At 40.5% G+C, this 22,390-nt stretch overlaps 1 protein-coding gene across 1 annotated transcript in view; it reads left to right on the top strand.

Annotated features, from left to right (window-relative positions):
• slc26a6 (solute carrier family 26 member 6) overlaps positions 1-22,390 on the top strand; it is an 80,669-nt gene that overhangs the window by 16,667 nt on the left and 41,612 nt on the right. The window contains exons 3-4 of the mRNA XM_052017639.1: positions 15,171-15,310; positions 16,151-16,261. Coding sequence (XP_051873599.1) covers positions 15,171-15,310; positions 16,151-16,261 — 251 coding nt within the window. The remainder of the gene's footprint in view (positions 1-15,170; positions 15,311-16,150; positions 16,262-22,390) is intronic.

The following is a 22,390-nucleotide window of genomic DNA, read 5'->3' as shown; positions in this document are numbered from 1 at the left end:
GATCAAAATTAGAAGTCTACCCTGAAAGAGAACTCAAACATCAGTGAGCAAACATACACTCAGTATGATGCTGGAAGATCTGACATGGTTTAAATGCTGTCATCTGACGTAATGATAGGAGCAGAATAATTGGATTCAGCTCACCCAGGGATGCCTTTGAGATGTATTGGGTTTCAGGCAGAATGAAACACATTAAACAAGAGACTGCAGATGCTGGAATCTAGAGCAACAAACAATCTGCTGGAGGAACTCAGTGGGGTTGAGGAGCATCTGTGGGAGGAAAGGAATTGTCGATGTTTTGAGTCAAAACCCAGTCCCGATGCAGGGTTTCGACCCGAAACGTTGACATTACTTTTCCACCCACAGATGCTCCTCAACCCCACTGAGTTCCTCCAGCAGATTGTTTGTGATATTAGACCGAGGACCTTCTGTCTCTCTCATTGGGTGTAGAAGATCCTGTGGGACCATTAATACAGCAGAGAGTATGCAAATGTCCTCAATCAAAACCAGCAGCATCAGGTTACCGGTTCATATCATTGTCTAAATTGGCCACTGCATATATCTGCAAAACTATGTGCTAACGCAAAAAAGAAAGTTCTTGCCTTGCAAAGTGCTCCTTGAGGAGGTGAGTCTTTCTTTCTTCTTTGCTCAAAACCTGAAATAAGAATTGACGAGGGGTGCAGCAGGCAGAACTGCTGCTCTACAGCTCCAGTGACCCAGGTTCAACCCTGGTCTCTGGAGCTGTCAGGGCAATCTGCATATTCTCCCTGTGAATGCAGGGGAAAATGCAAGGGAATCACATGCAGATTAGAAGGTAATTGGTCACTGTAAATTTCCCTGGTGTGTAGTGAGTGGTAGAATCTGGAGAGGTGCAGGTGGTGGGGGGGGGGGGTGGGGGGGAGGTTGATTGACAGGAATGTGGGGAGAATAAAATGAGATTAGTAAGCAGCTGCACAGGTTGACTCTGTGGTTAAGAAGGCATATGGTGTATTGTCCTTCATCAATCAGGGAATTGAATTTAGGAGCCGAGAGGTAATGCTGCAACTATATAGGACCCTGGTCAGACCGCACTTGGATTACTGTGCTCAGCTCTGGTCGCCTCACTACGGGAAAGATGTGGAAGCCATAGAAAGGGTGCAGAGGAGATTTACAAGGATGTTGCCTGGATTGGGGGGCATGCCTTATGAAAACAGGTTGAGTGAACTTAGCCTTTTCTCCTTGGAGTGACGGAGGATGAGGGGTGACCTGATAGAGGTGTATAAGATAATGAGAGGCATTGATCATGTGGATAGTCAGAGGCTTTTTCCCAGGGCTGAAATGGTTGCCACAAGAGGACACAGATTTAAGGTGCTGGGGAGTAGATATAGAGGAGATGTCAGGGATAAGTTTTTTACTCAGAGAGTGGTGAGTGCGTGGAATGGGCTGCCGGCAACGGTGGTGGAGGCGGATACGATAGGGTCTTTTAAGAGACTGTTGGATAGGTACATGGAGCTGAGAAAAATAGAGGGCTATGGGTAAGCCTAGTAATTTCTAAGGGAGGGACATGTTCGGCACAGCTTTGTGGGCCGAAGGGCCTGAATTGTGCTGTAGGTTTTCTATGTTTCTGTGTCTGCTTGAGGACCGGCAAGGGCTTGGTGGGTCAAAGGGCCTGTTTGTGTGCTGTATGACTCTTTTATTCATTGAAATGTAGAGTATCTGCTGACTGTCTCACTAACTGTTTAACCCACTATATATATGTCTCCAGTATTTACGTTTCTTTAATTGAGAAATCTGCTTACACCTGAGAAAGGAGCCATTGTCTTGATCAGTACTTACCAAAAGCAAAGATAACTGCTTTAGGTGTTGCGTGGATAAAGATGAAAACTGGTTAAAGAACTCACTGCAATATAATTATCACATTGTAATTTCAAAGTAGCTTTGGATAATTAATAAATAATAAACAATTTGCTCAGGTAGCGGTTAGCGTAACGATATTACAGTGCCAGCGACCCGGGTTCAATTCCAGCCACTGTCTGTAAGGAGTTTGTACGTTCTCGCTGTGTGTCTGCGTGGGTTTCCTCCGGGTGCTCCGGTTTCCTCCCACATTCCAAAGACATACGAGTTAGGTTAGGAAGTTGTGGGCATGCTATGTTGGTGCCGGAAGCGTGGCGACCCTTGCGGGCTGCCCCCAGAATATTCTACACAAAAGATGCATTTCACTGTGTGTTTCGATGTACATGTGACTAATAAAGATATCTGATCTGAGATTTTTTCAATTATTAAATTTCCTTTGTGAACCAGTGATTAGTTATTCAGATTAGTTTATTGTCATATACATCAGGGTTGCAATGAAATTCCTTGCTTGTGTGAAGCTCACAGAGTTAACAGTGTACATAGTAATAATAAATACAGCGATGAATGCAAAATAACAGAATGGTGCAAGGTACAACAGAATGTTGTGTGATTTGTGAGCATATCTTGAATGCTCCATGTGGCACGTGTGATGGAAAGGGCCATCAAAAAATAAAAGCACAATTCACTTTCCACAGCTGAAATATAAGAAGACCAGGTAACAAAACTTAGCTCCATACTATTTTGTCACTTCCTGTATTCAAATCTAGCTCAGGCTTCAGGTATGAAGGTTCCTCTCTCTGACATCTACAAGATCTTGAACTGAAAGTGGTGCACAGTCCTGGTTCAAACAGCCAATCTCCCCAGCATTAATCATGAATTAGCCTCATTGATTTCAAGAGCAGCAAACATACAAACTAGAAATGTCATGCTAGTGCAATAGGTTTGGTTTACTGAAATTAATTACCAAAGGAGCTTTTATATGTCATACCTGGGCCAAGAATGTGTAGAAAGTGTACCTAGTAGAAAGTGTATCAGATACTCAAAAGATTAAAATCCATCCTATTATTCCAATGAACACACTTGGGTCTTTCATGCACTGTTTCTATTTATAAGATATCCAAAAAAGATTGTGAAGTGCTTTTCACAGAGCTATCGTCAGGCCTCATTTTCCCTCTCCAACTTTTTTGACAGGCATGCCTACCTCTGTAATTTTTTTTAACTCACTTTCACTTCTCTCCAAGGCCCAGATCATTTGAGATTAAGTAGGTGAGTCTGCAACCTGGCCCTTGGTATCATCAATGCTGCTCGAATCTCAGTGTGGGAAACAAGTAGAAGCTTCACTGAAACAACTCTGTTCCTTCTTTCCCTCTCCATGCAGTGGGTAGTCTTTGAGTCATAGAGTTCCACAGCATGGAAACAGGCCCTTTGGCCCAACTCATCCATGCCGACCAAGCTGTCTACTTGAGCTATTTCCATTTCCCCATATTTGATCCATATCCCTCTAAACCTTTCCTATCCATGTACCTGTCTAAATGTCTTTAAAACATTGTAATTGTACCCGCCTCTACCACTTCCTCTGGCAGCTCGTTCCATAAACTCACCACCCTCTGTGTGAAAAAGTTGCCCCCCACAGATCCCTGTTAAATCTTTCCCCTCTCACCTTAAGTATATGCCCTTTAGTTTTAGACTCCCCTACCATGGGAAAATGACTGTGACCATTTACCTTATCTATGCCCCTCATGAATTTATAAACCTCTCAGTCTCCTGTGCTCCAGGTAAGAAAGTCCCAGCCTATTATTCTCTCCTTACAGCTCAAGCTCTCCAGTCCCGGTAACATCCTCATGAGTCCTTTCTCCACCCTTTCCAGCTTAATATAGCAGCCGAAACTGCACACGGTATTCCAAGTGAAGTCTCAGCTGGCACCGATCCCTGAGGCACATCACTGGTCACAGGCCTCCAACCCGAGAAACGACCCTCCACTACCACCATCTGCCTCCTTCCACCAAGCCAATTTTGAATCCAATTGGCTAGCTCACCCTGGATTCCATGTGAACTCTCCTTCCAAACCAGTCTACCATGTGGGACCTTTTCAAAAGCCTTGCTAAAGTCCACGTACCATTTCTACTGCCCTGTCGTCATCAATGCTCTTGGTCGTCTCTTCAAGAAACTCAGTCAAATTCATGAGACGTTATTTGCCACACACAAAGCCATGCTGACTAACCTAATCCAAATGCTTTGCCTTTCCAAATGCTGGTAGATCCTGTCCCTGAGAATCCCATCCAGTATCTTTCCCACTTCTGATGTTAGTCACAACTTACCTAATGCAACATCGTTGGAAAGGGAAGGAAGTACATATAATTGGTGCGGCATTTTTTTTGTACTGTCATTCATGAGATGTGGTCATTACTGACAAGGTCATTGTTTGATACCCGTGCCCAAACTGAGCCATTTCAGAGTTAACATCATTGTGCATCTGAAGTCACATACAGCCAGATTGGGACCATATTTCCTTCCCTAAAAGACAAGTATGAATCAGACATGTTTTTACAACAATCCAATATCTGCATTGCTATTTCCAAGTGAGTGGGCCACACACTATTCTGTACTGATGATGTTTCACCTGAGGTATGAAATATACAACAGTAACATTTCCTGAAGGGTCACTTTGGGCTAAAGGTCTGAAGTTCAAATACCAAAGCAATTGAAAAAAATCAGATTTATTTATTTAGTATTAAAATGAATTGAATTTACTCAGCTGCTTTGGCAGGATTTGAATGTGCATTTTCAGATCATTAGCCTAGGATCTCCAGTCCAATAATGCAACAACTGTGACATCATCAGTTGCCTCTTGGATTGCCAATAAAATGAGAAATAATGAGAAACACCATCATATGTTTGAACCTGCTGGTCAGTTTTCCGTGCAGAGACCAAATGCTTCCTCACAGAGTATAAATATTGAAGGAAGTCAATGTTGTGCATTCCAAGATAAGGACAAATATCACCAGTGGGGAACAGTCACCACCTAGCCACTAGGACAAGGACTATAAAAATAACTTTGGAATACCCTCAAAACTAAAGAGGGAAAGGAGGAATATCACCATCGCCCAGATAGCAGTTCATGGAAAAGCTGTCAGAGTAAAGTGTGGTGTGGGCTCTTCGGTGTTGCTGCAAAATAGAGATAAATATATCAATAGAGCACCCTTTATTGCAAATGAATGAGGTAGAGCTCTAAAGGCAAATGACAGCAGTAGAGCTCTTAACAGAACATCCTTTATTGAAAGCAGTACAAAGCCAACTAACAACGGTGTTTGGCACAACAATGTGTCAAAAGTTATGCCACATGGTGCACTCAATTCTTAAAAATACACGTGCTTCCTAATTAGAATGAAAATCAAAATAATTAGAACTAAACCAATCTTTATTCACCCATTTGTAACATTCTCAATCCCAGATTCTCTCAGCTTCATTTCTTTTATTGTGAATTAAGCCAGAAAGAGATTTTTCCTTCCTCTCAAGAATAAATTTTTAACTCTTCAGTTTGCCTGGTGATCCAGTCATGTGAAAGGTGAACTTAAAAGTCAGGCTAATTTGTTCAGAAAAATTGCAGTGAATGGAGAAGAGTCACATTTAAGTTATGTGTGGGCACCAAGTTTGAAGATATGGTAACATAGAAGAGAAATTTTTGGAAGAGCATACTGTATTGAGACCTGGGCTATTGATCCAGGGACATAAATTCCAGTCCCACAGCAGCAGTTGGAGAACTTAGATTCAAGTCATTAAATAAATCATTAAGGGAAACCATTGATTAATGTAAAAACCCACACGGTTCAACAATGTCTTCTAACAATGCCCTCTAGCAAGCCACTCTGTTCCGGGACTAATTAGGGATGGTCAATGAATACAGGCCTTGCTTGTGGCATGTGCATCCCTTGAACAAATGAGTTATGAAAAAAAATCCACCAAAAGTCTTGCACAAATTTAAATCTGGTGACCAAGGGCTAATTAATTCTCCAGAGTTTTCCTCTGTGTAGGGAATCCAAATTTGGTCATTCATCTCAACTGTCACACTTGGTTGGCTCACCATGGTAACTTCACAATCCACATTTGTGCTTTGATCCTTTAATTTCATAACAGTACTGGCTTTGTTTTAGACCTTAACTTGCAAATTGAATTTCTTCTTAATGTTCACCACTTGAAGGAGGTCAAGAATGTATTGTTCACATTCTTCCCAATCTCATGCCAGGCAAACCTACAACTATTATTTTCATCGACTAGTTTAGACATAAACAAGTTAGTAAGGCAATGAAGTCAGAGAACGGCAAACTCCAGATCTGATTCAGTGCTGTCATGCATTACAAATATTAATAGATGGTTATTCAATTTTTTTTGAGGTTTCTTGGTGGGAGGCACACTAAACTATTGACCACAAGTTCTAAAATTGCAAGGGAATGTTCCCAGCAGAAAACAGGCAAATATTAATAAACCAAAGATGCGACATTGTTAGAACCAAAAGCAAAAAACAAACTCATTCTCCTTTTCGTGCATTTTTCCCCGCTCTGTTCTTTTCTCACTTGCTATCATACAAGGCTGAATGTTTTTAGTCGTATAATCATATACAACAGAGGAACAGGCCCTTCAGCCCACCACAACCATGCCAACCCTTTTGCCCTTGGGATTTATCAGCCTTCAAACTTCTCGTACGATTTTTTGATTAATACTTAGCTCTTCAGTTCCCCTTTCTCACTGTATCCTTGGTTCTTTACTATGCCCAGCAGGTTTTATTTATCTTCTTCCATGAAAAGTAATCAGTTAATTCCTCTACAATTTCCCATTCTCCTTTATAAACTCTCCTGTCTTTGTCTGTAAGGAGTTCACATTTGCCCTCGCTATTCTTTTCCTTTTCATATCCTTATAAAAGCTTCTTATGTATGAGTGAAGCCAGTTTACACTTTATTCTATTTTGCCTTTCTTTATCAAATTCTTGGACCTCTGCTGGGTTCTAAAATGCTCAGGGCTGCTGCTATTTCTAGCAACTTTATGAGTCTTACTTTGGAATTAATATTACCTTCAACTTCTCTGATCAGCCACAGTTGAATCACTTTCTCTTTTGGGTTTTTGTGCATTAAATGAATATATTTTTTTGTAAGTTGTGCATTATTTCTTTAAATGCTCACCATTACCTGTCCAACTCCATGCCCTTCAACATATCCTCCTAACAAACCACAGCTATCTTTTCACTCATTCCGTCATAGTTTCCTCTGGTTAGACTTAGGATCCTGGTTTCACACTGCCTTACATCATTTTCAAACCAGTATAAAATCCTACTATTTTATGGTCACTTCCCCAAAGGTTCTTTGACAAGAAGATTGTCAACCAACCTCTTCTCGTTGCTCAAATTGAGATTCAAACTGGCCATTCCCTCAACATATCAATCCAGAGAAGAGTCCCAAACACATTCATGAATTCACTTTCCCCCTTATTCACATAATTTGATTTGAACGGTCTAACTATGGATAAAAGTCTATATGCACCTGTTATGTACACCTCTAATTTCCTGATTTATGCCACACCTAATATTACAACTATTATTTGGTGACCTATAAGTGACTCCTCCCAATGTTTTCTGCCCCTTGCTGTTTCTTAGCTCAACCCAAATTTATAGCCATCCTGCATCCTGATCTGTCATACCAAGATCATTTTTCACCACTGCATTAACCTCATCCTTTATAAATTGTACTACACCACTCCCTTTTCCTTTTTGCCTGTCCTTCCTAAATGACAAATACCCTGTAATAATTAGCTCCCAGAGAAACAAAGGACTGCTGGAATCTAGATGAAAACCACGATGATACTCGAGGAACTCAGCAGGCCAGGCAGCATCCGTGGAGAAAGATGCTGCCTTTTCTCCATGGATGCTGCCTGGCCTGCTGAGTTCCTCCAGCATCATCGTGTTTTTCATCATAATTAGCTCCCAGCTTTAGTCAACCTGCAGCTTTATTTCCGTAATGCCAATGAGACTATACCTGTTTACAACTAGTTGTACCATTAATTCATTTACTTTATTGTAAATGCTATAAGCATTCAGGTGCAATACTTCTAATTCTGTCTATTTAATATTTTTCTGTACCTTAACTCCCTTTATTGATGGATTTTGGTATTGCCATCTGTTTATTTCACTTACTACTTTCCTAACCTCACTTTCCTGCTTTGTCTCTTCCCTTCCTAAATTTGTTTTGAGGTTCTCATCCCTCCCCAATAGCACCAGCAAACCTTCCTACAAGGATATTGGTCCTGGCCCTGCTGAGGAGCAAGCCATTCAATTTGTACAGGTCTCACCTGCCCTAGAAATGGTTCCAAAGCTTCAGAAATTTAAAGCCCTCTCTCCTGCACCAGCTTTTCAGACACACATTCCTCTGCTCTATCCTCTTATTCTTTTACATATTAGCATGTATCACTGGGAGTAATCCTGAGGTTACAATCTTTGAGGTCCTGCTTTTTCCTAGTTCCCAAAATTCTGCCTAGAGCGCTTCATCCCTTTCTCTACCTATGTTGTTGATACCAATCTGGACCACATTCTCCACCTTCACTCTGTCTGCTCTCGCAGCCTGGATCTCCCAGTGCAAGTGTATAGTTCGCTGAAAGCAGCATCACAGGTAGATAGGGTGGTGAAGGCAGCATTTGCCATGCTGGCCCCCATCAGTCAGGGCACTGAGTATAGGAGTTGGGAAGTTATGTTGCCATTATATAAGACGTTGATGAGGCTGCATTTGGAGTACTGCATACAGCTTTGGTCACCCTGTTATGGGAAAAATGTTATTAAACTAGAAAGAGTGCAGAAAAGATTTACCAGGATGTTGCCTGGACTTGGGGGCTTGAGTTACAAAGAGAGGTTGCGTAGACTAGGACTTTATTCCCTGGAACGTAGGAGATTGACGGATGACCTGATAGAGGTATATAGGATCCTGAGGGGCATAGACAGGGTGAAAGCACATAGTCTTTTTCCCAGGGAGGAGTTGCTAAAAACAAAAGGGCTTAGGTTTAAGATCAGAGGCGAGAGATTTAAATCAGGGGCAGATTCTTCACGCAAAGGGTGGACCGTATTTGGAATGAGCTGTCAGAAATCATGGTGCATTAGCAGCATTTAAAAACCGTCTAGATAAGTACATGGATGGGAGAGGTTTAATGGGCTATGGGCCAAACATGGGCAGATGGGACTAGCTCACTGGGCAACACAGTTGGCATGGACGAGTTGGGCTGTTTCCATGCTCTATGACTCTATGAATCTATGAAATGTGAGGAAAAGTGTCTCTACTTAGTGGCTGGTTATGATCTAAGGTACGTTGGGTCTGAGGTTGGTGAAAATAGAATCAATCAGGGCTTTCAAAAAGAGAGTTAAATAAGCATCATTATTAAGAGAGGAAGTAATTTGCTGAGTTACATGGATTGAATGGAGCAATAACACCGACAGGGCTGCTCTGAAAAGAACCAACATGACTCAAAGGACCAAATGGCGTCCTTTTGAGCACTAATAAATACATGACTTCCTGGTTCTATGACACTAAATCTCCAGTGTTTCTGAGTTCAAATCCCAACAAACAGATTGTTTAAAACAAATTTAATAAATCCATTTAAATGTTTCTGGATTGTTGATTAAAGACCCAGTTGGGTCACTGATGCCCCACAGGATACCAATTTTCTCCATGTACCTTTGATTGACATTGAAACTTAAGAATCTAGATGGTATCTGAAATAGCTTTTAAAGGTATTCAGATGTACAGATAATGGCCTTGAAATTTTATCCTCCACAAACCCTTCTTTAATTCACACCTTAATGTCCATCCCTTAGATTAAGCTTACGTCCATTTACCTTATTCACCAGGATTTTGCTGTGTTTTACCATCAACTTTGCAAAAGAAACTGCTGGAATTCACCCACCTAATTGCCTGTAAGTTTCAGAGGGCCCTTGAGGGGAGATTGCTTGAGAATGATGATTTATTTTGGACTTATTACTTTCAAATGTCAAGCTGATGTTTCAGTGAATTAATGCATTAATGACTGGGATCTGTATCAATGCTAAAGCCTTTTGACTCTATTGTAAGGGTTCTGTGGTTCAATAATTCATTACAAAATTCAGTACAGTATAAGAGATTATTAATTAACCTTTGGTCTATAAATGGGCGACTGTAAATGTTAGAGTTAATGAGGTACAATGTTCATACCTTCCTTTTTTTATAATATATCCTTATTAGTCACATGTACATCGAAACACACAGTGAAATGCATCTTTTGTGCGTAGAGTGTCCTGGGGGCAGCCCGCAAGTGTCGCCACGCTTCCAGTGCCAACATAGCATGCCCACAGCTTCCTAACCCATACATCTTTGGAATGTGGGAGGAATCTGGAGCACCCGGAGGAAACCCACGCAGACACAGGGAGAACGTACAAGCTCCTTACAGACAGTGGCCGGAATTGAAACCGGGTCACTGGCGCTGTAATAGTTTACGCTAACCGCTAGAGTAATTGATATTTCCATGTTGTGATTTCAACCAAATTGATAAGTAAGTTTTCAAGACAATTCTTTAAAAATATTCAGGTTATTATTTGTCTCCTTTTATTCTTTCCTTCTGTCTATCGTTCTCTGAGATGAAACTTCATTGTTGCGAAACTTTTCCAAAATACCACTCTGGAGGCTATCAAGATGAGGTCATGAGAACAGGCCAGGTCTGTTATTGTTTGCTTTTCTGTCATTCACCAGCTTTATAACCCGGTGCACATGTCAAATTCTTATCTTGTAAGGATCCCTAAATTTAACTGCTCCAACAAATGGCCACCATGCCTTCAGCCTCTAAGACTGAAGGAGTTTCCTCTATAAACCCTTTCACCTTCTTTCTCTTTTAAGATGCTCCTTCAAACCTACCTCTTTAACCAATATCATCTACTGTGACTTGCTGTCAATGTTTGATTTGTTACATTGCTGGTAGTATATAAAAGGAAGTTCTTGTTTGTTTCTCTTTGAGGAACTAACTAACCTCCAATGTGTACCTTTATCAACGGCTCAGGTGAGAGAGCTAAGCATCTTTCCTGAGAATTTTACACAGTACATTTCATAGCTTCAGGACATCACAATCCCTTTTACAGCTATTGAATACTTTCTGGAGGTACTATTACTGTTGTATATGTGAACATTCCCTGATATATATTCAAGCACAGACTTGCCTTGTCATTCTTCCATGAGACAAAAGTGGGTTATATAAATTTTCATACTGAATTAATAGCAGTAAATCTTTGAGTAATGATTAATTATTGAAGTTGCTATTAATATCTGGAGTGCATGCTCCACTGGTTTTGTAATACATTTTAGAGGGCAATAAACTGATACAAGTCTCCACTTTCCGTTTGCTTTATCCATTCATCAGACATTTACGTATATAATCAATGCTGAGTACCAGGCAACGTTGCAATTTTTAAACAGAAAGATAGCAAAAGTAAACAGAATCACACTCTCAGGGCCTGAACTGGTTCAGGCTTCTGTTAGTCTCTGAGAATAGCAAAAAAATAACATTACACATGTGCACAATTTCATCAATCATATAGTTAGAGTTTAAAAGCAGGAAAAGGGGGGAATATAATTTCAATGAAATTCATTTCACTCTCAGAACAACATACTTTGTTTACACCATCGCCCAGATAGCTCAGGTGGTAAAGCATCGGACTTTTCAGATAGAATTAGGGACTTCATAAATAGAGGCACAGAGTAGAAAAGGAAGGAGGTCATATTGAATCTTTGTTAAACAATGGTTAGCCCTCAGCTAGAGTATTTAGCCCACTTCTGGCTACTGAGCTTAAGGAGGGTGTGAAGGTCCCAGAAAATGCAGTGAGGTTTACTAGAATGGTTCCAGGGTTGACGGGAGACACGAGAGACTGTGGTTGTTCTCCTTGAAATGGAGAAGTTTGAGAAGAGATCTAATAGACGTGCATGTGATCTTGATGGGTTTAGGGAGTGGAACATCAAAGGCTAGGAAATATAGATTTAAACACTTGACAAAAGATCCCAGGGAGATATGGGGAAGACCACTTTCTGCAGTGAGTGATAATGATCTGACTAACAGAAGTACATTAGAGGAAGGGATAGGAATTGATCACCAAGCCCTGGAGCCTCCTTCAGTACTCAAACTAATCATAGCTGATCTTCAGTATGTACGGGTAGGTTAATTTGGGTTTAAAAATGGGCGGCGGGGACTCGATGGGCCGGAAGGGGTTGTTACCAAGTTGTAAATAAAATTTAAATTTAAATTTTTTTTAAAAAAATTCTACCTCAGAACCATTTTCCTACTCTATCCCCACCTACCTTCATTCCTTTAATATCCAAAAATCTATCGATCTCAGTTTTGAATGAACTTAGTGAGTGAGCCTCCACAGCCTCTGGGGTAGAAAATTCCAATGATTTATCGTCCTTTCATTGAAGAGATATCTTCTCATTTCCATCCTAAAAGGTCTACTTTGGCACTATTACCCCTAGTCCCAGACTCCTTAGCCAAGGAGTCAAACCCCTGAAAGATTTTGTCCATTTCCATGAGATTACCTCTCATTCTTCTAAACTCTAGGGAATAGAGGCCTAGCTTGCTCAATATAATAGAGACCCAGCATCACAGTCTGGTGAAGTTTGGCTTCACTCCTTCTATATTCTTCCTTGGAATTGGATGTTATAGTTCAGATATGGTGTCACTTTAATTCCCCATCCCACTCTCACTCTGATCTCTCTGTCCTTGGCCTCCTGCACCATTCCAACAAAAACCAGTGTAGCAGAGGGATGGTAGTGGCGCAACAGTTAAGTTACCAGACTAGTAATTCAGATGCCTGGGTGAATAATCCAGAGACCCAAGTTCAAATCCTACTATGGGAGCTGTAGAATTTGAATTCAAGTTAATAATCTGGGATTTGGATAGGGAGGGGTGGGGAATATTTTGGCAATAAAGGCCACAAGAACTATCATATTGTAAAAATCTATCTGGTTCACTTCACTAAAGCCCTCCAGGGAAGGAAAGGCATCACCTAACCTGGTTTGATTGAGAGTGACTCCAGAACGGGTGGCTGCTATATGGCCCAGCAGGCCACTCGGTTGTCCTATTGTTGCTAGTGCAAAGAGGGAAACAATAAAGATGGGCAGGCCAACAGCATGTGGGAATACTTTCACCTAAAGAACAACAACGGTTTAAGAAGGGTGGCACAGTGGCACAGATAACAGAGTTACTGCCTCACAGTTCAGTGACCAGATTCAATCATGATCTCCAGTGCTGTCTGTGAGGAGTTTACATGTTCTCCTGAGTGGGTATCCCTCGGGTCTCCATTTTCCTCCCACATCCCAAAGAGGTGTGGGTTGGTTGATTAATTGGCCACTGTAAGTTGCCCCTTGTGTGCAGGTGTGTGTAGAATCCGGGGGGAGAATCTGGGGGGAATGGGGTTTGTGTAAATGAGTGCTTGATGGTCATCATCGACTCTATGACAATAAGGAAAGGGCAATAAACACGGCTGGTCTTGCCAGTGACATACAGATCTCAAAAAAATTAATAAATGAAAGAGCAATGTTCAGGACTTGATTATGAATTCAACAATTTTTGTTAACCAGCCTTTCCTGTCTGTGTCACACCTGGCCAGTTCTAACGTTAGGTCATCCATCTCCAGTGATACTTGGTATCTCTTTAACAATAATTGCAATATGGTAATAGAAAATAACACAATGACTTCACCATGGAATACATTCTTCAGTGTATCATACTTCATAAATACAAAAAACTTCTACTTTCCATTGTTGAAGATTTGCTTTCAGTGTTATAAAGGTGCCTTAACTGTCAAAGATAGATAAACTTCTCCAAATAAATTAAGTTGGACAATAATTGTATTGTTCCTGTTATTTTCACAATGCTAATACAGAGAACAATTTGATTGCTGCCATGGAGTGATGTTAGAGCTTGCCCTTACTGAATCCCTATAATGGTGGATGTATATTGTTAGTACACTCACGTTGTGTGGTGGAGTATGTATGGCTCCAATGTACACAAGTGTATTATCTACATTGGAAAAGTATAGATATAACTAAAATAGATGTACTGCTCATTTATATCTTGTCATAACTAACTCGATCATTCTTCAGTAAATATCATTCCTCTTGATAGATCTGGGCAAAATCTTTGATCTTACACCAAATTTCATTCACCTTATCACTGAATATATTCAATACAAGGATTGATAGATTTTAGAAACTAAGAATGATGCATTTAGTGCAGGAAAGTACTGCTGATGTAAAAGGTCAGGCACAATATAACTGAATGGTGGACCAGGCACAAGGGATCAAATGGCCTGGTCCTGCTTCTATTCCTCATGTTCTTATCAACTCTTATCAGTTGTTGCCCAACTGATCCTGAATACCAGTGCAGAAATTTGTTCAAGGTAAAATTTTGATTCTATTTGTGAACACCTCCATGACCCAGTCTTTCCTTAACCCTGTGACTTTCTCTGGCCTAACAATTGTCTGGGACTTCTATGTTATTCCAGAATTTTGCTTCTTTGGCATCCTCCATTTCCATTGTCTCACCTTCAGCTGCCTCGGTCATAATGACTGGAATCCTCCTCTCGCACCCATCTTCAAACTTGCTTGTTTAGGTCACTTTTATCATTATGCCTTTGTGTGGCTCACTGTTAAATTTTGTTTAGTAGCACTCCTGTAAAGTAGCTAGGTACATTATATTATGTTAATAATACCAGATAAATGGACATTGTTGTTGCAGTGGTAACATGTACCATAATTTTTCATGATGCCATATTGTCCTTTCATGTGAAAGCCCTTAACAAGAGAAGAGCTACAACTCAAACTCCATTAGAAAAAAAAACTGTGTTCAAAGGACAAATTGGAGGCATTTGTAGTTTAGGGTTAGCATTAAAATCCAACCATATTACACGTTTGTTGTTTAAGATGACAGTCGGACACTAGCTTGCTGTGGCTTTATGGACATCCTGAATCTTTGCTTGTTACTTCCACAAAGCAGCATACAGTAAAACATTTTCTTAAAGACATCATGTGTTTTACTGACAGCTAAGAGGAAAATATTATTATTACCTCCAATTTTAATTTTTTTGGTTTGGTACATAAACTAACTTCAGTAGACAACTTCAATATCTGATTTCTGTTTTATTGGTGTAGAGTTCAGTTGATTTTTTGATTTTTTGGACAAGTGGTTTGTGTTCAACTATCCAATAGCAATGTAGAAGTATCATTGCTGGGGTTTCTGAAGGAATTCAATCAAAACTAACACTAACTGAACACCTTTATTTTGTTTTTCAGATGTTCAAGCACCAAAGCCCAATCCTTACTGTTCAAGTTAGTACCAATACTCCGCTGGCTGCCCAAGTATCCTTTCCGGGAATGGTTATTAGGCGACATCTGCTCTGGATTCAGTGTTGGAATTGTGCAGTTACCGCAGAGTGAGCACTTCATCTTTTGCAAACACCAACGCATGACAATTGCTGTGCCTACACTTTGATACAAGGGTCTCAAGCACTAAATTTCAGGAAATATGATGGAGTCAGAGAAATAGTCACTAGATTAAATACTTGCTAAAACGTTCTCCAAAACATTGAGGTGGAGCATCACCTTGAGTGCTAATGCTTTGGCCACCCATTAGATGCTTCATATTCAGATCCACTGAGTTGAACACTGAGAGGAGGCATATTACAAGGGAGTCACCATTACTACAGATAAAATTCTGCCTATTGAGTGGAGTATAGCTACTCTTGAGTTCTGAACGTCCAAAATCAGTTCTGTGTCATACATTCAATCACAGCTTTCTATCTTCATAAAGATACAATCTACAAAACAGTCAAAGCATGTTCTTAAAGGGCTTGTTAACAATCTCATTGACAGCTAGGAAGAATGAACTTCTATCTCATTATTATCTTTGGTTTGATTTATAAACTAACCTCAATAGGAGAAATTTTGATAACCATTGTTTTCTCTATCATAGTACAACGCAGTCAGCCTCTTTTGGTCAGATTTATCATAGAGAAAGAGGAACTAATAACATCAGAAGGTGTGGAATGTAATACATCTGATAGGAGCGCACCTGGCCAAAGTCTTGGCATACTAATGGTCAGATGATTGAAGAGGATAGGGCAAGCCATAAACTTTAAAATGAGCCACTATTTGGCCAACTTAGTTCATGAATTATATACTGAAAGGTCAAGAACATTAACGTCTTAATTTCCATGAGAAAATAAATCTACTGGCATAGGAACATTAACTTAACTTACATTTTTTTTTCACAGGTATGGCTTATGCCCTTTTGGCAGCTGTTCCCCCCGTGTATGGTCTCTATACATCTTTTTTCCCTGTGCTTGTGTACTTTATATTCGGGACATCCAGACATGTTTCAGTGGGTAAGTTCGGCACCCTTCCTTTTCCGTCAGTACCTGATTCTTTCACTTTATCACCTCCTATGCCATCTCTCCTTTTGCACGAAAATCTCCTTACCACTGAATGAATTCCCTCATAGAGAAGAAGTATCCATTTGGATCAACCTGACTACACCTTTTTATTTTGTTCACTTATGGGGGCTGGGCAAAGCTGGTAAGGCCAGCATCTCCACTCTTAATCCTGATGCAGGGTTTCGACCCGAAACGTCAACGATTCCTTCCCTCCACCCCCACCCACAGATGCTGCTCGACCCACTGAGTTCCTCCAGCAGATTGTGTGTTGCTCCAGCTTCCAGCATCTGCGGTCTCTTGTGTCTGCAGCATTTATTGTTTTTCCCTAATTTCCCTTGGGAAGGCAGTGGCGGATTAGATCGCTGCAGTCCATCTGCTGATGGCTCTCCCCTGTTGCGGTTGGGTTGGCCGTTCGAGAATTTGGACACAGCGGTGATGAAGGACAGGCAAAATATTTCCAAGTCATGACGGTATTTGCAGGTAGTGGTGATCCCATGCACCTGCTACATTTCCTCAGTGGTAGAGGTCAAAAGTTTGGACATAACCTCAGCAAGTAACTGCAGTGCACCCTGTACTGAGGCCATTGTGCTCTGATGGAGAAGGGAGTGCCAATCAACCGAGGTATTTTGTCGAGCATCTTGGATGCTTTTGGAGTTGCACACATCCAGGCAAATAGTTTCTATCACACTCATTCCTACTTTAAATGTGGTATCACTTTTTATGTGCCTTCCACAGTTACCATGCCTTCACCAGCTTCTCTCAATCCTTTATTCGCCACCACTTTCTGCAATTCAGTCCTGATGTAGGGTTTCAACCTGAAATGTCAACAATTCCTTCCCCCCCCAACAGATGCTGCTCGACCCGCTGAGTTCCTCCAGCAGCTTGTTTGTTGCTGTAGTTCAGTTAACCCTCCCACAGATACTCTCTTTACTCTCTGCACCCCTTCCCCTTCTCCGCAGCTTAAAGCACACTCGATTTCTTTCTTTCTTTTTACAATATTTTTATTAATTCCACAAAAAAAAGAGTACATGCATCAAAGAATGGATAAAAATATTACAGAATACATTGTGTTAAATCATACTTGAGATCACAATACTCTAAGTTAATAATCACATGTGATAGTTAGTTAATGAAGAAAAATTGGAATAATTTTATTATAAAAAAAATCTACACCCACTACCAGAAACTGAAGCTGTTTGGTAAAAAAAAAGACAAGGAAAGACCCTTGAGACATAACGATATCAGCCAATATCTGTACTTTAGTCACCAAATCAAAGGTTTAGAAAATAATTCAAAAAAGGTCCCCACAGGGTTTGAAAGTCTAAGTCAGATTCCAGAATTGAGCAACGGATCTTCTCTAGATTCAGGTATGACATAACATCCCGTAACCATTGAGCATGAGTAGGCAGGGTAACTTCCATCCACTTAAGCAACACAGCCCTCCTGGCTATAAGAGAAATAAAAGCCAGAATGTGTAGATCCGAAGCCTCCAAAGTTATACCTTTTTCTCCGACAATCCCAAATAATGCAGTCAAAGGATTAAGTTTAAAATTTATTTTAAAAAGCACAGAAAAAGTTTGAAACACCTCTGCCCAATATTTTTTAAGACTCTGACGCGTCCAAAACATGTGAATTAAAGAAGCCTCTCCATTATTGCATTTGTCACAATAAGGAGATATGTCCGAATAAAAACAGGTTAGTTTGTCTTTAGACAAGTGAGCTCTGTGGCCCACTTTAAATTGAAGGAGAGAATGACAGGCACATAATGACAAAGTATTAACCAATTTAAAAATTTCATTCCAAGTTTCCTCAGAAATTGACATCCGCGAGTCTTGTCCCCAGGCATTTTTAATTTTATCTAATGGAACCTTATTCATTCCTAATAACTTGTCATAAATATTAGATATTGAGCCATCATGAAAAGGCTTCAAATTAAAAATTACATCTAGTAAATTTTTATCAGGACGCATAGGAGAAGAATGTAATTGAGATCAAAGAAAATCTCTAATTTGTAAATATCAGAAAAAATGAGTTTTTGGTAAATTATATTTGGTTGACAATTGTTCAAACGAAGAAAGATTCCCTCCAACAAACAGATCCTGAAAACAAGTGATACCCGACTTGTCCCACTCTTTAAAAACTACATCAGTCATAGAAGGTTTAAAAAAATAATTAGAAATAATGGGACTAGACAAAGAAAATCTCGATAAGCCAAAATATTTTCTAAATTGTAACCAAATCCTCAAAGTGTGTTTAACTACTAACTTATCAGTTAATTTATTTAATGATAAAAGAAGTGAAGATCCAAGCAGAGAAATAATAGAAATTTTTTTAACAGAGTTAGCTTCCAAAGAAACCCATACTGGACAAGCCTCTTGATTAATGTAATGTAACCAAAACGTAAGATTTCGTATAGTGACTGCCCAGTAATATAACCTAAAACTAAGTAAGGCTGTACCTCCATTCTCTTTAACCTTCTGAAGATGAGCTTTATTTAATCTAGGATGTTTGTTTTTCCATATGTAAGAAGATATAATTGAATCGAGATAGTCAAAAAAGGACCTATGAATAAAAACAGATAAAGCCTGAAATAGATATATGAATTTAGGTAGAATATTCATTTTAATAGAATTAATTCGGCCTATCAATTATATAGAGAGGGGTGACTAACTTGATAAAACCCTTTTCACATAATACAGTAAGGTGAGAAAATTTTCTTTAAATAAATGTTTATAGTTTTTAGTAATTGATATGTCCAGATAAGTAAAATGATTTCTTACAATTTTAAAAGGAAGGTTAATATGGAGGGGTACCAGGTTATTCAAGGGAAAAAGTTCGCTCTTGTGTAAATTCAATTTGTATCCTGAAAACTGACTAAAACAGGAAAGTAGAGAAAGCATAGGAGGTAACAAGGTTTCAACATTTGATATAAAGAGTAATAAATCGTCAGCGTATAACGAAACTTTATGGCTAATACCTCTTCTAGAGATACCAGTGATATCTAGAGCACACTCGATTCCTAACCTTTCCTGGTTCTAATGAACTATTATGTTACCAACTCAGCTTCTCTCTCATGGATATTCACTCAGCTGAATATTTGTGGTTTTTTGCAGCAATTCACATTCCTACGTATCAGTTAATATTTGTAACTGGGATAGTTCATTTCATGTCATGTTACAGTATAGAAATGATTACTGAACAGTTTTTAGGAAATCACTGTTTCTCAAAGTAGCTGGGAGACCCTGCCAATTGTTAGATTTCCTGAATTGCTTTGTGTGTTTCCCATGGCAACTCCAGGTGAGTTATTGCTCCAAATGTTGCTTTTTACATTCCTTGGGCCGTCAGTGTTTTTTAATCTTCTCAAAGTAAGGGCATAAGAATATAAACACGGGAGAAGGAATAGGCCAATCTCTACAGCCTTCTCTATCATTCAATAAAATCATGGCTGATCCAGTCTTGGGCTCCCCTCAACTCCCTTGTGGTTCAGATGTCTGTCAGTCTCTGCCTTGAATATGTTTCAATGACTCCACCTCCACAGCTCTCTGGGGGAGACAATTCCAAATATATTCATGTCCTTCTGAGGGAAGAAACTCCTCCTCATAGCGTAGCGGTTAGCGCGACGCTATTACAGCACCAGCGATCGGGGTTCGATTCCCGTCGCTGTCCGTAAGGAGTTTGTACGTTCTCCCGTGTCTGCGTGGGCTTCCTCCAGGTGCTCCAGTTTCCTCCCACATTGCAAAGACATACAGGTAGGTTAATTTGGGTTTAAAAAAATGGGCGGCGCGGACTCATTGGGCCGGAAGGGCCTGTTACCACGCTGCAAATAAAATTTAAAATTTAATTAAACTTTAAATTTAAATTTCCATCAAAATGAGGGACTCTTTATTCCAAAATGATTTCCCTCAGGTTTAGATATTCCTCACTTGGGGAAATGCCCTCTCAGCAGCTTCAATCTGTCAGTCCTCAGCACAATCTTATATGTTTCAATAGGATCAACTCTCATTCATCAGAGCTCCCATGAGTACAGGCCCAATCTGCTTACCGTATCTTCATCAACTCCTCCGTCCCAGTAATCAGTCCAGTGAACCTTCCCCGCATAGACTCCAACGCAGCTGCATCCTTTCTTAAATATGCAGGCCAAAACAGCGCACAGTTTTCCAGGTATGGTCACACCAATACTCCTGTAAAATTGTATCAAAACTTCCCCGTTTTCATACTCCACATTCCTTGCAATAAAGGCCTCTCACTTTCACAATAGCCTGTTGTACCTGCATTGCTAAATTTTGTGTTTCATATATCGGGAGACCCCTAGGTTCCCTCATACCTCAATATTATTTACTCTCAGTCCACAAATAATAATTTACTTGTTCATTCCTCCTTCCAAAGTGGAGAACTTCACATTATCCCACATTATACTCCATCTGCCAACAGCTTTCTCACTCACATCCACTTCCCTTTGCGGGCTCCCAATATATCCTATATATCCTTTCTTCCCCACCCCCCCACCCCCCCGCCACATTTATTGGGCTTCCCCTTTTCATATCTTCAGTCCTGAAGAAGGGTCCTGACCTGAAATATTGACTGTCTGTATTTCTCAACGGATGCTGCCTGGCTTGCTGAATTCCTCCAGCATCTTGTTGGTTTTTTATCCTCCTCACAACTTGCTGTCCCAACCATCTTTCTCCTCACACCACTTTGTAACAAAGCCACGTCTTCCAAAAATCTCTTCCAGTTTCTCCATCTCCCCCCTTACAGAGTCAGTGACTCACCTCTGCGTGCAGCTCCATATCGTGACACCCCACTGAACACACTGTTCGTACAGTCCCATAGTGTCTTCATACCATGCTTTGTATCTATAACTTTCCAGTACTACTTTGTTACACCCACCATTTCACTGCAGTTGGGGTATGCTTCCTAAAAGCTTCATTCAATAACAACAACTTGAATTCACTTTGCACCTGCAGCAAAACATCCCAATATGCTTCAAGGGAGCGTTATCGAATAAAAACAGGCCCCACACCACTGAGAGATACTTGGACCATTGACCAGAAATATGGCCAAAGAGGCAGAAATAAGAACATGAAACATAAAAATAGAATTAAGAGTTACCTGAAACCCACACCCCTCCCACACACACTCACCTGTCCACCTAGTTTTTTTCTCCCTTTATTCACCTTCCCCACCCCCTCCCTCCCACCTGGGTCCATCTGCCCATCACCCTCTCCCCATCTGGCTCCACCTATCACCATCCAACTGCTATCTCAACCTTCCAACCCTTCCCAGCCGTACTGCTATATACTGACAATCTTCCCTCTCAGTCCTGATGCAGAGTCTCGACCCAAAACGTCGACTTGCACCTTTCACCTCCACAGGTGCTGCTTGACCCACCGAGTTTCTGCAGTGTTCTGTTTTTTGTTCCGGATTGGAGGAATGTGGAGATGTTGGATTGTGGGGTTGGAGGAGGTCACAGAGATAGAGAAAGCTAAAGTGATGGGAGCTAAAGGGATTTGTAAACAAAGATGAGAATTTTAAAACTGTGGTGATGCTCTATTGGTAATGGTATTGGTTTATTATTGTCACATGTACCGAGATACAGTGCAAAGCTTTTGTTTGCATGCCATCCAGACAGATCATGTCATACATAAGTACATCAAGGTATTAAAAAGAAAAACAGAATGCAGAATATACAGTAGTGTTCCAGCTGCAGAGAAAGTGCAGTGCAGGTAGACAAATGAAGTGCAAGGGCCACGATGAGGCAGAATTGGGAGATCAAGAGTTCATCTTTAATGTATGAGAGGTCTGTTCAAGAGCCTGATAACAGTGGGATAGAAGCTGTCCTTGAGCCTGGTGGTACGTGCATTCGAACTTTTGTATCTTCTGTCCAACGGGAGAGGGAAGAGAGAATGACTGGGGTAGGGGGGGATCCTTGATTACATTGGCTGCTTTCCCGAGGACGGAGTCAATGGAGGGGAGGCTGGTTTGTGTGATAGACTGGGCTGCGTTAACAATTCACTGCAATTTCTTGCGGTCTTGGGCGGAGCAGTTGCCATACCAAGCTGTGATGCATCCGGAAAGGATGCT

The sequence above is a fragment of the Pristis pectinata genome, chromosome 6 (assembly GCF_009764475.1).
Source record: "Pristis pectinata isolate sPriPec2 chromosome 6, sPriPec2.1.pri, whole genome shotgun sequence".
NCBI lineage: Eukaryota > Metazoa > Chordata > Chondrichthyes > Rhinopristiformes > Pristidae > Pristis > Pristis pectinata.
Note: the sequence above shows the minus strand (reverse complement) of the source record. Positions and strands in the feature narration are given on the sequence as shown.